Below are 12,335 nucleotides of genomic sequence, written 5' to 3' on the forward strand. Positions count from 1 at the left end.
AGTTAATTTAAAATCACCTGTTTCTGACTGCCAAACATACAGAACAGACGGATTATCCTCCAACAAGTGGTCTCTATGTATAGATCAGGATTTAAGTATAGGGTGCTGACAAATATCTGGTAAATGCCTTCTTAAATTCCCACTGCTGGCATACCGTTTTTTTCCGTGTATAGTGCGCAAAATTTAACGAATTTATTGTCCTAAAATCTGGGGTGCGCATTATACATGGTACAAAAAATTTTTAATTTTTTTTTTTTTTTTTTTAGAAAACAAAACCAACAACAGGACTGACCGACAAAGTCGTGGAACAAAAAGACAGGGTGACATTACCAAAGACAGGAACAGAAAGCAAACAGACATCATGACAGTAACACATGCAATTATCCGACGGTGAGCGAGGGGCAGACAGGACTTAAATACAAAACACGTTACATCGATTGAGGTGACACAGGAAGAGAGGGGCGACGCGAACAGAAACTATGGCAACCTAGACACATAGCAAAACTGGGGCAAATGTCCCTCGAAATGAAACTTGAAATCACCAAGTTTTGGTTTCCAAGGGTGTTTTTATTCCTCTTCAACGTCTCTCCCATACAGAGCCGCCTTTTTCACGTCCGCACGCCTCGGTGGTGCGTTTATGGGCAGTCGGAGAAATCAACGCCAACAAAAAAAATTACATCCAGCCTAGTTAAGACCATACCAAAGACTATAAAAATGGGACCCATTGCCTCCCTGCGTGTGTGACGATCATTGGGACTTAAAAAAAAATAAAATAAATAAAAATAAAAATCATAAAAAAAAATTCATAAAAATTGGGTGCGTATTATACATGGGTACAGGCTTTTTTCCAGCATCAGCATGCCATTTTTAGGGTGCGTATTATACATGGGGGCGCACTATACACGGAAAGAAACGGTAAATCATGCTAAAATAAGGCTACATAAACACTATGTAACTTTATCTAAATGGTTGGTAGTTAATGCTACAAATGGTAACGATCAACTGTTTACCGTAATTTCCGCACCATTAGGCGCACCGGATTATAAAGCGCACCTTCAATGAACGGCCCATTTTAAAACTTTGCCCATATATAAGGCGCACCGGATTATAAGGCGCATAAAATAGAAGCTATACTGCAACAAACTGAGGTTGACTAGGGTTGGGGTAAGCATCCACTTGCCAATAACCAATGAGCCCTCTGTAAACGATCGCGTTTCTCAAATGATCTTCTATAAAATGATCGGAACTGACTAAAGTTTGACCTAACGCATTGGTACTACTTACCTATGTTTCCCTTCCCTATCGATCCGTAGATTTAGTCGAAACATTAACAGAGCAGCCTATTTTGACATGAAATAGCCTCGCGCGTATAGCAGCTATTGTTATAGCATTAGCCATCCGCAATTTCCCATGAGCCTCAGCTCGCAATCTCCCATGAGCCTCAGCAAAGTGTAAACAATCGCGTTTCTCAAACAATCTCCTATAAAATGATCGGAACAGACTAAAGTTCGATCTAACGCATTGGTACTACTTACCTATGTTTCCCTTCCATATCGACCCGTAGATTTACTCGAAGCATTAACAGAGCAGCCTATTTTGACATGAAATAGCCTCGCGCATATAGCAGCTATGGTTATAGCATTAGCCATCCGCAATTTCCCATGAGCCGCAGCTCGCAATCTCCCATGAGCCTCAGCAAAGTGTATAAACAATCGCGTTTCTCAAACGATCTCCTATAAAATGATCGGAACTGACTAAAGTTCGATCTAACGCATTGGTACTGCTTACCTATGTTTAAAGATTAAAAGATTAAGATTAAAGTCCCAATGATCGTCACACACACCTGGGTGTGGTGAAATTTGTCTTCTGCATTTAACCCATCCCCATGTGATTTTAATCTACCCCCTGGGGGAGAGGGGAGCAGTGAGCAGCAGCGGTGCCGCGCTCGGGAATCAGTTGGTGATCTAACCCCCCAATTCCAACCCTTAATGGTGAGTGCCAAGCAGGGAGGCAATGGGTCCCATTTTTACAGTCTTTGGTATGACCCGGCCGGGGACCCACAACCTTCCAGTCTCAGGGCGGACACTCTTCCACTAGGCCACTGAGCTGGTTTCCCTTCCATATCGATCCGTAGATTTACTCGAAACATTAATGGAGCAGCCTATTTTGAAATGAAATAGCCTCGGGGGTACAACAGCTATTCGGTGACGCCCCGTGACTACAGTTGCCGTAATGTCTGGAAGCAATGAGACCTTGTAATTTACTAGTCGTACTAAAACGTACTGAAACATTTTGGCAGAGCACTGTGTACAACCAGTATGGATCAACAAATTCATCAATTGATCCATATATAAGGCGCTCTGCATTATAAGGCGCACTGTGTTTTCTTTAGTAAAATGTACGTTTTTAGGTGCGCCTAATAGTGCGGAAAATACGGTACAATATAGATTTAAAAATACCCTAAAGCAGGGGTGTCAAACTCATTTGTTTCACGGGCCGCATTGTAGTCATAGCTTCTTTCGGAGGGCCATTATGACTGTCAACCCAAATAAATGTATGAGCACCTCATACAGTAAAAGCTACAAAACAAACTGACATAACTCGTTTCCAAATCAGATGAGTAAAAACTGGTCAAATATTTTTTTAAAAATGGTATTAGTAAAAGTGAAGACAATTTGCAATTCTAGTAACGACCCACGGATTTATCATCACGGGCCACATATATTAAGTGGCGGGCCGTATCTGGCCCCCGGGCCTTGAATTTGACACATGTGCCCTAAAGCGTTACAACTTGCTAGTGAGAGAAATAGTTTTGACGCCACCAATACAGCATCAGTTGTTCAATTATTCGAAACAGCTTGCAAAATAAAATTACAAATAAATAACAGAGGCGCAAAATAAAGTTACATATAAATAACAGGGGTGCAAAATGGGCGTTGTAACATCGTTTGCTATCACGAGAGAGGTTGTATTCTTGAATTCATATACTTTACCCAATAAGGCCACGGGTAATATGAGAGGTAAGCGCACGCTATCCCCTGGCGATCAAAGGAGTCAATATTTGTTATGTTTATGGAATAAACATATCGAAACAAAGCACGTGTGTACCTGTCACCGGCAGCGTGAACAAACACCGGGAGCGCGCCTTGTATCGTGATGAGGCAAGGACTTCTTATTCCCGCAGATATTCAACTACACGATGTCAGGACTGTGTGAGTTCGGCCCCTATTTCCGCAATGGGGATGCTCGTGTAATTTGCACACGTGTGACCCTTGCTTTGTACCTGCGTGAACTTTGACCGCCACCTCCACGCCCACCCTCCATTTATGACACGACAATACAATCGCTTTACTTCAGTTACGTCGATTAAAAAACTACAGCGCAGAATTGTTCTCCCCCACTCTTCATTGAGTTTTAATATACTTGAAAGATAATTATTTATTAGTAATTTCAAATGCCATTTTTTATACATACAAGATTATATATAGTCTTGGTGTTTAAGAAATCATGGCAAAAGATCTGTTAGTTTGCATTTTCCAATTTTTAACAAACCTGCCATTGTTTAACTGCTGCAGTTGTCGACATATTATACATATCAGGTTTTTATTTCAAATCAGAATGTACAGAATTTATAGTTATTTTATACTTGCTTGATTATGAACAATATGAATACAAAGCCTACACTTGAAGTAAAAGACAAAAATGTGCATTATGAGAAACCTTAGCATTATGTTGAACAACAAAAATCACATTTTGAATTGGGAATCAACAATCATTAGTAACATGCCAGGTATTTAATTTTACATATGTAATCATTCAGAGGTACAATATATATATATTTTCTATTGTCTGACTTTCAGCATTTACTGCATGATACACTATGTGATTAGTAAGAAAACACACAAAGGTTTACAACATCTGTTTGTTTCCTAGGTTACTTGTTACATGTATTTTGTCCAACATGAGTATTCGGTAAAAGGACCGGAGACCGTGTCTGGTAAATCTTCTCAACATAACTAAAGCTTGTAGTTTTCATATGTCAAGGTTCTTCAGTCCACATTAAGGAACAAAAATGTAAATCAGCTGTTGGTATGTTTGGTTTTCAGTTTGAATGGATGGAAAACATAGATACAGTATGAAAGTGCTACAAATTAGACAAAATGGTTTAAGATGGTATTACTCTGCCACATCAGTTGTTGGCCATGTTGCAACTGTCCATTTTGGAGGTTATGATGTGGTGATGGGGGGTGGACCTCTTCTCCTGAAGGCAAGTGTACGCTATCAAAGCAGCAGCAGTGGGAGCAAGTGTCTTTCAGGCAAACTAAAGAAGTAAAGCAAGGACAGCATCTGTCCATTGGCAACCACAGGTTGAACAGGTTCATCTCCTTTTCCACATGAGCCCATGGTCTCTTCATTTGACACAAGAGGGCCAGGAGAGGCCACCACAGGACGCAGAGACAATAATGTAAATGACCACCTTAAAAGACAAAAGAAAAAATGTTAATTTCCTACAATGACATCCAATAGTTTCTTTTTTTGTTGGTTTGTTTTAGTTTTGATTTAACAAATAAATGACCCAATGTTAGGCAGGTTCTCAATTATATGAGATACAATTACTCACCAGGCACACCAGCGCAACAACTAAGGTCAACTTGAGGTTTTTCATACACATGGCCCTGGCAAGATTCCGACTTGTGGTCTTAAACGTGACAGACTAAAATAAAAACAGAAAAAGGAGTTTTAGAATTACTTCATGCAAACAGACAGCTGTTATCAGATATTACACCAGGAAAAAATGAGAAAATACTCACAGAATCAACCAGATTTTCTGTCTTGTCAATCAACAACTCCAATTTCTCCCCCCTCTGAGCAACCAGATCTGGATAAGAGATAATTTAAGCACAAGAACATGCACTCGTGTCCAAAGTCAGTCAACAAAGGTTGGTGTCCATAAGATCCGATTTGATGACTAATTGCAACTACTACGATTGGTGACTAGTTAACTCGAAATAGTCATTTGTGGTGGTCTTACAATCCACAACCCTCTACACTGATGACACACACCTATGTTGCGGACCATAATGCCCTTCAGGTCATCCACTTGCATCTGTGTTTCAGTAAGCCGATCTGATCCCCGGGGATCCGAGTGGTGTTTCTGCAAGAAAATGGAAAGGAGACATGTTCAGTCCAAAGCTAATATCACAAATGGATAATTATTATCAGTATCATTTTGGAGTGGATGATTAGGACAATCCTCTGGACCAGATTTTTTCAGATGGACATTATTAGCCTGGCTTGCTGACTTCCTGATGTTTTTACAGCAATTTTGACAAGACTACAGAGGTGATTCTTTCTGGATAAGTTTGGGTTTCCTAACCATGCAACATCATAGAAAGACAAAACACATTCAATTAAAAGAGAGTCATCTCAAGCTTACCTAAAAAATACAATTATTGATTAAACCCATTGGAGGTGACAACATGAAGTCAAAAACACAGCTTATTGTCAAGGACCACACCCAGATATTTGTATTCCTCCACAATCTCAGTTTAAGTGAAATGATGAGAGGTTGTCTGCAAGCAGAGGGCACTGGATGCTATTGAATGCTGAGGGAGGAAAATTCCATAAAGAAGAGTCTTGCATGCGTCTTATGCCCCTCAAGATGGCTGGACAAAAAGTGTAGCCCGTTGCCAACCCTCTATGGAAACTGCATTGACTCAAGGTGCTGTTCAACGTGCCATGCCAGCGTGTGTGGCGGCAACCAGGTGAAGAGTAAAAAGACAAGTGGGTCTTGCCTACATGGTGGAGCGTCATGGTCTGGGGCTGTATGAGTGCTGCTGGCACTGGGGAGCTACAGTTCATTGAGGGAACAATGAATGCCAACATGTACTATGGAACACTGAAGCAGATTGCGAAAATATACGTAAATACATAAAAAAAACTACTACACAATGAATAAACAATTTCCAACACAGTCTCTTTGCCACATTGCCATTTCACAAAGCCTCCGCTTCACCCCCCACCGTAATAATCTGTGTATGTCCGGCACACTGCAGTTGCACACCAGCTCAGTGGCCTAGTGGAAGAGTGTCCGCCCTGAGACTGGAAGGTTGTGGGTTCAAACCCCGGCCGGGTCATACCAAAGACTGTAAAAATGGGACCCATTGCCTCCCTGCTTGGCACTCAGCATTAAGGGTTGGAATTGGGGGGTTAGATCGCCAAATGATTCCCGAGCGCGGCACCGCTGCTGCTCACTGCTCCCCTCTCCCCCAGGGGATGGATCAAAATCACACGGGGATGGGTTAAATGCAGAGGACAAATTTCATCACACCCAGATGTGTGTGTGACGATCATTGGGACTTTTGACTTTTTCTCAGATTTTGTGAGATCAGGCGTGAGTTCACGAAAGCTAATCATGCCAATAAGCTGTCACAGCCCCAACAAAGGCACAAATGACAAAACTGTTAGCGAGGTAAGAATTCCTCTTTGTACAAGAAATATGAATGAACCCAGAAAATCCTAATCCATCAAATTACTGTTCAGGCAATGCTTAATATTTTTGAGGGTTGATATCAGCAACACAGGGAGCATATAATGCATGACTACAGAGGAAAAGAAAATGCTTTCTAAGGGCATTTTTTCCCCCCACAGGTGCATGTTAATGAGAAATTACGTTAATGTATTTTTATTTATGTAATTAGTGCGGGCAACATATCTTGTCACTTCGAAGCATTTAATTTTTAATTAGCCTAATAAGACAAAATGAAAATTCAAAACTGCTGAAACTACCTCAGAAGTGGTACTATCAATGAGACATGATAGTTACAGAAGTAGAAGGGAGGCAAAAACTAAAACTACGCAGGTACTCCTGTCATATTCACCATCTGAGCAGCCAGCGTCGATGAGAACTCGCTGTTCATGGCGTACGGCAGGGCTGTTTGTGCTCGTGAGCCATATGTGGTCTGGAAGCGCCGCTTGATCTCACTGAGGAAGCTGAATGCACGAGACCTTTCAAAATCCTTTCACACACATAAAAATGGTCTATGAATAAACAAATAGAAACATAATACATAATCTGAAATGAGACATGCAACCCTCCCGAGTGCATTTTTAGCATTTTAAAATAAGTCATGCCAACAAAACATCAATCCTGTGTTTGATTGCACATCAGTTTTGGTAAGTGGCTGAGATTCCAAGACATTGAGAAAAATAATATTTCATGATGGCGTGAACCAGTACTTACATCATCTGTGATACACAGGTATATGATTCTGTCATGGCAGATGTAATGAAAAAGATAGCTGAAAGATAAGGGGGTTTGAAAGAATATTATTTCATATTCTACCCTGTTTGAAAGAACACACTACTGTAGACAAAAGCCACCATTATTCTTCCCAATGAAAGAAACGAAAAGCCCCTCTTTCCTCATCAAAGTATTTGCTTGAGGATGTTAATTTTTTTCTTCAATTATGATTAACCGCTTCAGAAAAAACACATTTTGCTACTTTCTGTTAACCGTAAATGACATCACGTGCTCAGCAGGTAACAACCAATGACGGCCGAGCTTGCGAACATCACATGAGCCGTGATTGGTTGGTACCACTGTTATAGATTTCCCTATAATTAGACAAATGTGTGTAATCTCCTACCAAGTGCTTGTTTGCAAAGAAGTCAACTAATAGGTAATTGTCAAATGAACTAAGTACAAAAACTACTATGTAAAGATTCAATATAAAACAAGAATAGATTGCTTACATTTTACAAACTTCAGTGCACACTTTTTTTCACGCACGCATGCGCGTGTGTGGTGTGCGCGCACACACACACACACACACACACACACACACACACACACACACACACTGCTAAACTGCGAATGCCCGAGTATTTCAACCCTATTCTTAAAAATGTCGTATGTAAGACTCAATCAACTTAACGGCGATACATACGCTAATATGGTAACACTATGGCATATAAATGCAAAGTCCCACATGAGGGTGAAAACGTAAAATATGCGTGAGGAGCAAATGCCCACCTACCTGCCATGGCTGTATGTCAACTTGTTATTCTCAGAGGGAATTTTGGCTAAGATTTGCTCAGTTACTTCGAGGAAGTTGCCGCCACACCATGCATGCTTGGCTAGGATGGTTGTTCCACGAGCCACCACGGCAAATAGAATTGCCATGGCTACAGTTGTTGGCACCGACCTGACAACACAAGAATATGAAAGATTGGGGAGGAGACAAACCTGAAACGCACCTGTCGAACATTTTCATAATAAGGGCGAATGGAAATCTCTGAGTCAATATTCAAATCAGATTGTGAATAACTCCCAAAACAGCTGGCGATCTGGCTGACGGGAGGTACACAAAAGAACTACAAACTATGATGACACATTTGAGTTTTTTCTAATGTTGACAACACTCGGCATAAGATTTTGCACCAATAGTAATAGTCACATTTAACGCTTAGTCAAAAAACCTTGAATGCAAGCAGCCTTCAAAGAAGCACGTTTACACAAAACTCCAACATCTCAGACGACTTCCTCACCTAGCAAATCCCTTCCGAGTGACTTCTGCTTTGTAAACCAGCACCCGGACCTTCGGACCGGAAACTAATGTACTGGGTTAAAGGGTAGTGTAGTCCACATTACGTTTCATTGATGTATGCTCCGTGGAACCGGTTAAATGTTGGACTACAAGCAGCGACTTTCTTTTTCGGCAAGGTTTTAATACGTCATAATATTACGAAAACAAATTTGGGTAATTTTTCCTCCGTTTATTCTTGCAGGTTATTTGGAGAGAATTTGTTCTGTAACTGTATTATTTGCAACACCCACATTAAAAAATAAGCTGATGTAAAAAATCTGGTCGGTTAAAACATAATTTGAAGCGTTTTCATTGGACGTAAACAAACTCACCTCAGCCGTTACCTGTCAGACAAAACTATGGGTAAACCCCGGTAGTCCGCGTGAGTGTGCAGCATGGCTGAAGAAGGCGAGAAGAAACGAATTCTCGAAATGGTAAGAGTCTTAAACAAACCCTACAAGATTTACACTGACAATATGTAAATATGATTTTAACAATAACCCGACGCTACCTCGGCACCCGACAGGTTTTACTATACATTGCATCCGTAGTGTGATACTAGCATCTGTGGCGCGGCAAGCAAATTGCCCGGTTGTTTACACGTGAAACAGTGGTGATAAAAAAACAACAATGGTGATCAAAATCAGCCCCACTATAATCAACACTCAAGCTTTCCACATTACTAGTGATCTAAAGTCTCACTATAATGCAACAGAGAGGACTTAACTTACATACCTTGTTTACGTTTTCTTCCACTAGGGATCGCTCTTGATTAGGTGACTTTAAATCTGATAAAAGTTGAACTGTTTTTTTTTTGCTTGTTTTTGTTTATTTCTGCAATGCGTTTTCGGTCCAATTAAGGCTGGCAAAAGTGAAACTGTTATTTTTTTCTGCAATGCGTTTTAGGTCCAAGCCGATGGTTCTGATGAGGGCAGTGTGACATTTGTGATGCATGATGAAGACCATACCCTGGGCAACTCTCTGCGATATATGATCATGAAAGAGTAAGTGTTTTTGACCAAGTTAGCGAAAGAAATGTTTTTTTAGTTTAAACCAAAGGTCACTTTTCCTTTTTTTGTGTTTACACCAGCGAGTCTGTTGAGTTTTGCGGCTACACCATCACCCATCCATCAGAGAACAAGATAAACTTTCGGATTCAGACACGAGGTAAAGAACACTTGGTACTAGTAATGGTGTTTTAGAATATTTTTGTTAATTTGACCAGAAATGTGCAAAATAGTAAGTCGGCATTTTCTTTGGCTGGACTACAAAACCCCACAGGCTTTTGGAAACATCCACTTCACTTTGATAAAAGAGCTTATACAATATTTGTGTGTGCGTTTCTCCTAAATTGATACCACGTTTCTAACATTACGTTAAATTGCTTTTATTTTAGTTTTGTCCAGTTATATTTGACAATCAGTGAGGTGGGTAGATGTGGAATTACTATGTTAGCAAAACACTGGCCCAGACTAACATCACATTGTTTCAGTATTCTACACAATGTTTTTTTTTTTTTTTAAGCTCATTATGATCAATCAAAGGCAAAATAATGTTTGGGATGGATGAATTACCGTAATTTTCGGACTATAAATCGCTCCGGAGTACAAGTCGCATCAGCCATAAAATGCCCAAAAAAGTGAAACTAAAACATAGATAAGTCGCTCCGGAGTATAAGTCACATTTTGGGGGGCAATTTATTTGACAAAATTCAACACCAAGAACAGTCATGAACGAGCAACAACAAGCTAAACGATAGGTATGCTAACGTGACATAAACACAAATATTTTTGGTGGATTAATTATGAAATTGTTCTGTATTCTTTATTAACATTTTTGTTCCTTTGAGCAAAAATGTGCAACATAAGAAGAGTTGCCAGTTATTTTTCCTATGTAGCGTAGTGAACGTGACCTGAATATGTCCTGCTCATTCTGCTTTGATGAAAGAGAGCAATGAATATGTTCCCCCCCCCTTTCCATTATCTGAACTACTTTTCCTCACGAGGTTCAAGGACTGCTCTTACAAAACCGAAATAGATTTTTCGACTGCGGTTTCATCACATGAATGATCTACGCAAAAACGAATGCATTGGTAGGCCAGTTCCTCACAAGTACCTGCTGTTTCCTTCCGTCCCCCTCTAGATGGAACTCCAGCCGTTGAGTCTCTGAGGAAGGGCCTGACTCAGCTCCGGGATGTTTGTCAACATGTTCTCACCACTTTTGAGGTAGGCCTTGACAGACTTAAACAAATGAAGGTAAAGTGCAACATTGAAAAAAACATGCTGCTTCAGTTTACGAAAGGTGGTTTGAATCAAAAGTAAAATGGATCAATCTTCTTTATCTTAGATCTCACATTAAAGAGCACTTCAAATAACCAGTACCACTACACACAGGCTCTTTCTTTTGGTACATCAGGAGTCTGATCCAAAATGTGTGAAAATCTTCAGATCCAGGAAAGATTCGGAGCGGCTTGGGGGGAACGTCACATCTTATGTTCGATGTATGCAAAGACGAGCTTTGATGTTGTTCGGGTTATTGTAGGAGCACTTTGATGAAGCTGGGATCACGTGACAGTCACCGCATGACCACAAAATGGATAATTTTCCTGGAAAACAACCAATGTCTTTGTTTAACCGAGCTAAGACAGATTAATGAGACATAAAGCATTTGTCTCTTACAAGTGTCTATACATTGGCGCAGTTTCCTTAAGAAACATACAAATTCATATGCAATGAAGTAAAGTTGAAACCAAGCAGTTAACCGCCCCCAAAGTGGTGGAATTTATCAAGCAACATTTTCTGAAAAAAATGAGTTAAAGTCAAAACCATCACATTGAATTTTAATGGCCCTGAACCGGTTGCCAGCCAATCGCAGGGCACACATAGACACACGACCACTCGCACTCCATCTGGGCAATTTGGACTGCTCAATCAGCCTATCATGCATGTTTTTGGGATGTGGGAGGAAACCAGAGTGCCCAGAGAAAACCCACGCAGACACAGGGAGAACATGCAAATTCCACACAGGGAGGGCCGGAGGTGGAATCAAACTCACGCCCTCTGAACTGTGAGGCGGACATGCGGTAGAGGGGGGGCAGGAGTAATTGATTGACAAAACAATTTTGTAGTTCAACCAAAAATATACTAAACACTTTGATACCTAAACACTTAAATGATATTTCATAGTAATGTTACCCTTAAAAACCAATTGGCTTATTTATTTTGGAAAAAAGTCTGTACACAGTGACAAATAAGTACATTTACTTGAACACTTCAGGCTAAACTTTGATTTTCCCCAACATAGAAAAATATCGGACTCGTGATCCAAATAATACTTGAAAGGGATCACTGTCATCTTCCTTAAGCGTCAGCGAGCACTGCTCAGATGGCGCTTTTTGAACCCATGACGGGGCCTCTCAGCAAGAGACCCTTGTGTCATCGTTGTCGCAACTCAAGCTGAATGTTCTCTTGTATTATTCCAGACAAAAGTGAAAGAGTTCAAAGAAAACCAGGAGCAACCCATGGAATGAAGAACATCAAGCCAAATGAAAGAACATAGTTTTATTTATTTAGTAAGTATAGTTTTATACGAAAGGTTGTTGAAATGCAGCCATGCAAATGCTTGTCCAAAGATATTGATTGTCCCATTTTTTGTGGGCAAAAGCATTTGGGTATTTTTTTCCCTGTTCCGTATTTCCCGAATTGTTGGCTTGAGAAGGCAAAACATTAAACTCCAGAACAAAAACGA

The 12,335-nt window shown here is 40.4% G+C and overlaps 2 protein-coding genes across 4 annotated transcripts; one reads left to right on the plus strand and one right to left on the minus strand.

Moving 5' to 3' along the window:
* Window positions 1-3,586: 3,586 nt before the first annotated feature.
* sybl1 (synaptobrevin-like 1) lies at window positions 3,587-8,706 on the minus strand. Of its 2 annotated transcripts, none has more exons than XM_061284516.1 (8): window positions 8,551-8,706; window positions 8,040-8,207; window positions 7,244-7,301; window positions 6,882-7,019; window positions 5,065-5,155; window positions 4,812-4,879; window positions 4,622-4,714; window positions 3,587-4,477 (listed from the first exon to the last, which is right to left on the minus strand). In XM_061284516.1, the coding sequence occupies exons 2-8, from the start codon at window positions 8,183-8,185 to the stop codon at window positions 4,412-4,414; spliced, it is 660 nt and encodes a 219-aa protein (XP_061140500.1). In that variant the 5' UTR covers window positions 8,186-8,207; window positions 8,551-8,706; the 3' UTR covers window positions 3,587-4,411. The 2 variants fall into 2 exon arrangements, with proteins under 2 accessions (XP_061140500.1, XP_061140510.1); XM_061284526.1 differs by having other exon boundaries at window positions 8,482-8,567.
* A 166-nt stretch (window positions 8,707-8,872) lies between these two features.
* Window positions 8,873-12,335, plus strand: polr1d (RNA polymerase I and III subunit D). Of its 2 annotated transcripts, none has more exons than XM_061284540.1 (5): window positions 8,873-9,022; window positions 9,495-9,592; window positions 9,679-9,755; window positions 10,731-10,813; window positions 12,070-12,335. In XM_061284540.1, exons 1-5 carry the CDS (start codon window positions 8,984-8,986, stop codon window positions 12,115-12,117), a joined length of 345 nt encoding a protein of 114 aa, XP_061140524.1. In that variant the 5' UTR covers window positions 8,873-8,983; the 3' UTR covers window positions 12,118-12,335. The 2 variants fall into 2 exon arrangements, with proteins under 2 accessions (XP_061140524.1, XP_061140532.1); XM_061284548.1 differs by lacking the exon at window positions 12,070-12,335 and adding an exon at window positions 10,935-12,063.

This window comes from Syngnathus typhle, linkage group LG1 (assembly GCF_033458585.1).
Source record: "Syngnathus typhle isolate RoL2023-S1 ecotype Sweden linkage group LG1, RoL_Styp_1.0, whole genome shotgun sequence".
Taxonomy (NCBI): domain Eukaryota; kingdom Metazoa; phylum Chordata; class Actinopteri; order Syngnathiformes; family Syngnathidae; genus Syngnathus; species Syngnathus typhle.

What these genes read in the sequence shown, in the direction of transcription:
- sybl1 (XM_061284516.1), bottom strand. Translation starts at nt 8,185, where the DNA reads ATGGCAATTCTATTTGCCGTGGTGGCTCGTGGAACAACCATCCTAGCC. An exon ending in ACCTGTGTATCACAGATGAT is followed by an intron (nt 7,020 to 7,243) that starts GTAAGTACTGGT and finishes TGTGTGTGAAAG; the next exon opens with GATTTTGAAAGGTCTCGTGC. An exon ending in CAGAAAATCTGGTTGATTCT is followed by an intron (nt 4,715 to 4,811) that starts GTGAGTATTTTC and finishes TTTTTATTTTAG; the next exon opens with TCTGTCACGTTTAAGACCAC.
- polr1d (XM_061284540.1), top strand. Translation starts at nt 8,984, where the DNA reads ATGGCTGAAGAAGGCGAGAAGAAACGAATTCTCGAAATG. An exon ending in AGAAACGAATTCTCGAAATG is followed by an intron (nt 9,023 to 9,494) that starts GTAAGAGTCTTA and finishes AATGCGTTTTAG; the next exon opens with GTCCAAGCCGATGGTTCTGA. An exon ending in CTTTCGGATTCAGACACGAG is followed by an intron (nt 9,756 to 10,730) that starts GTAAAGAACACT and finishes GTCCCCCTCTAG; the next exon opens with ATGGAACTCCAGCCGTTGAG.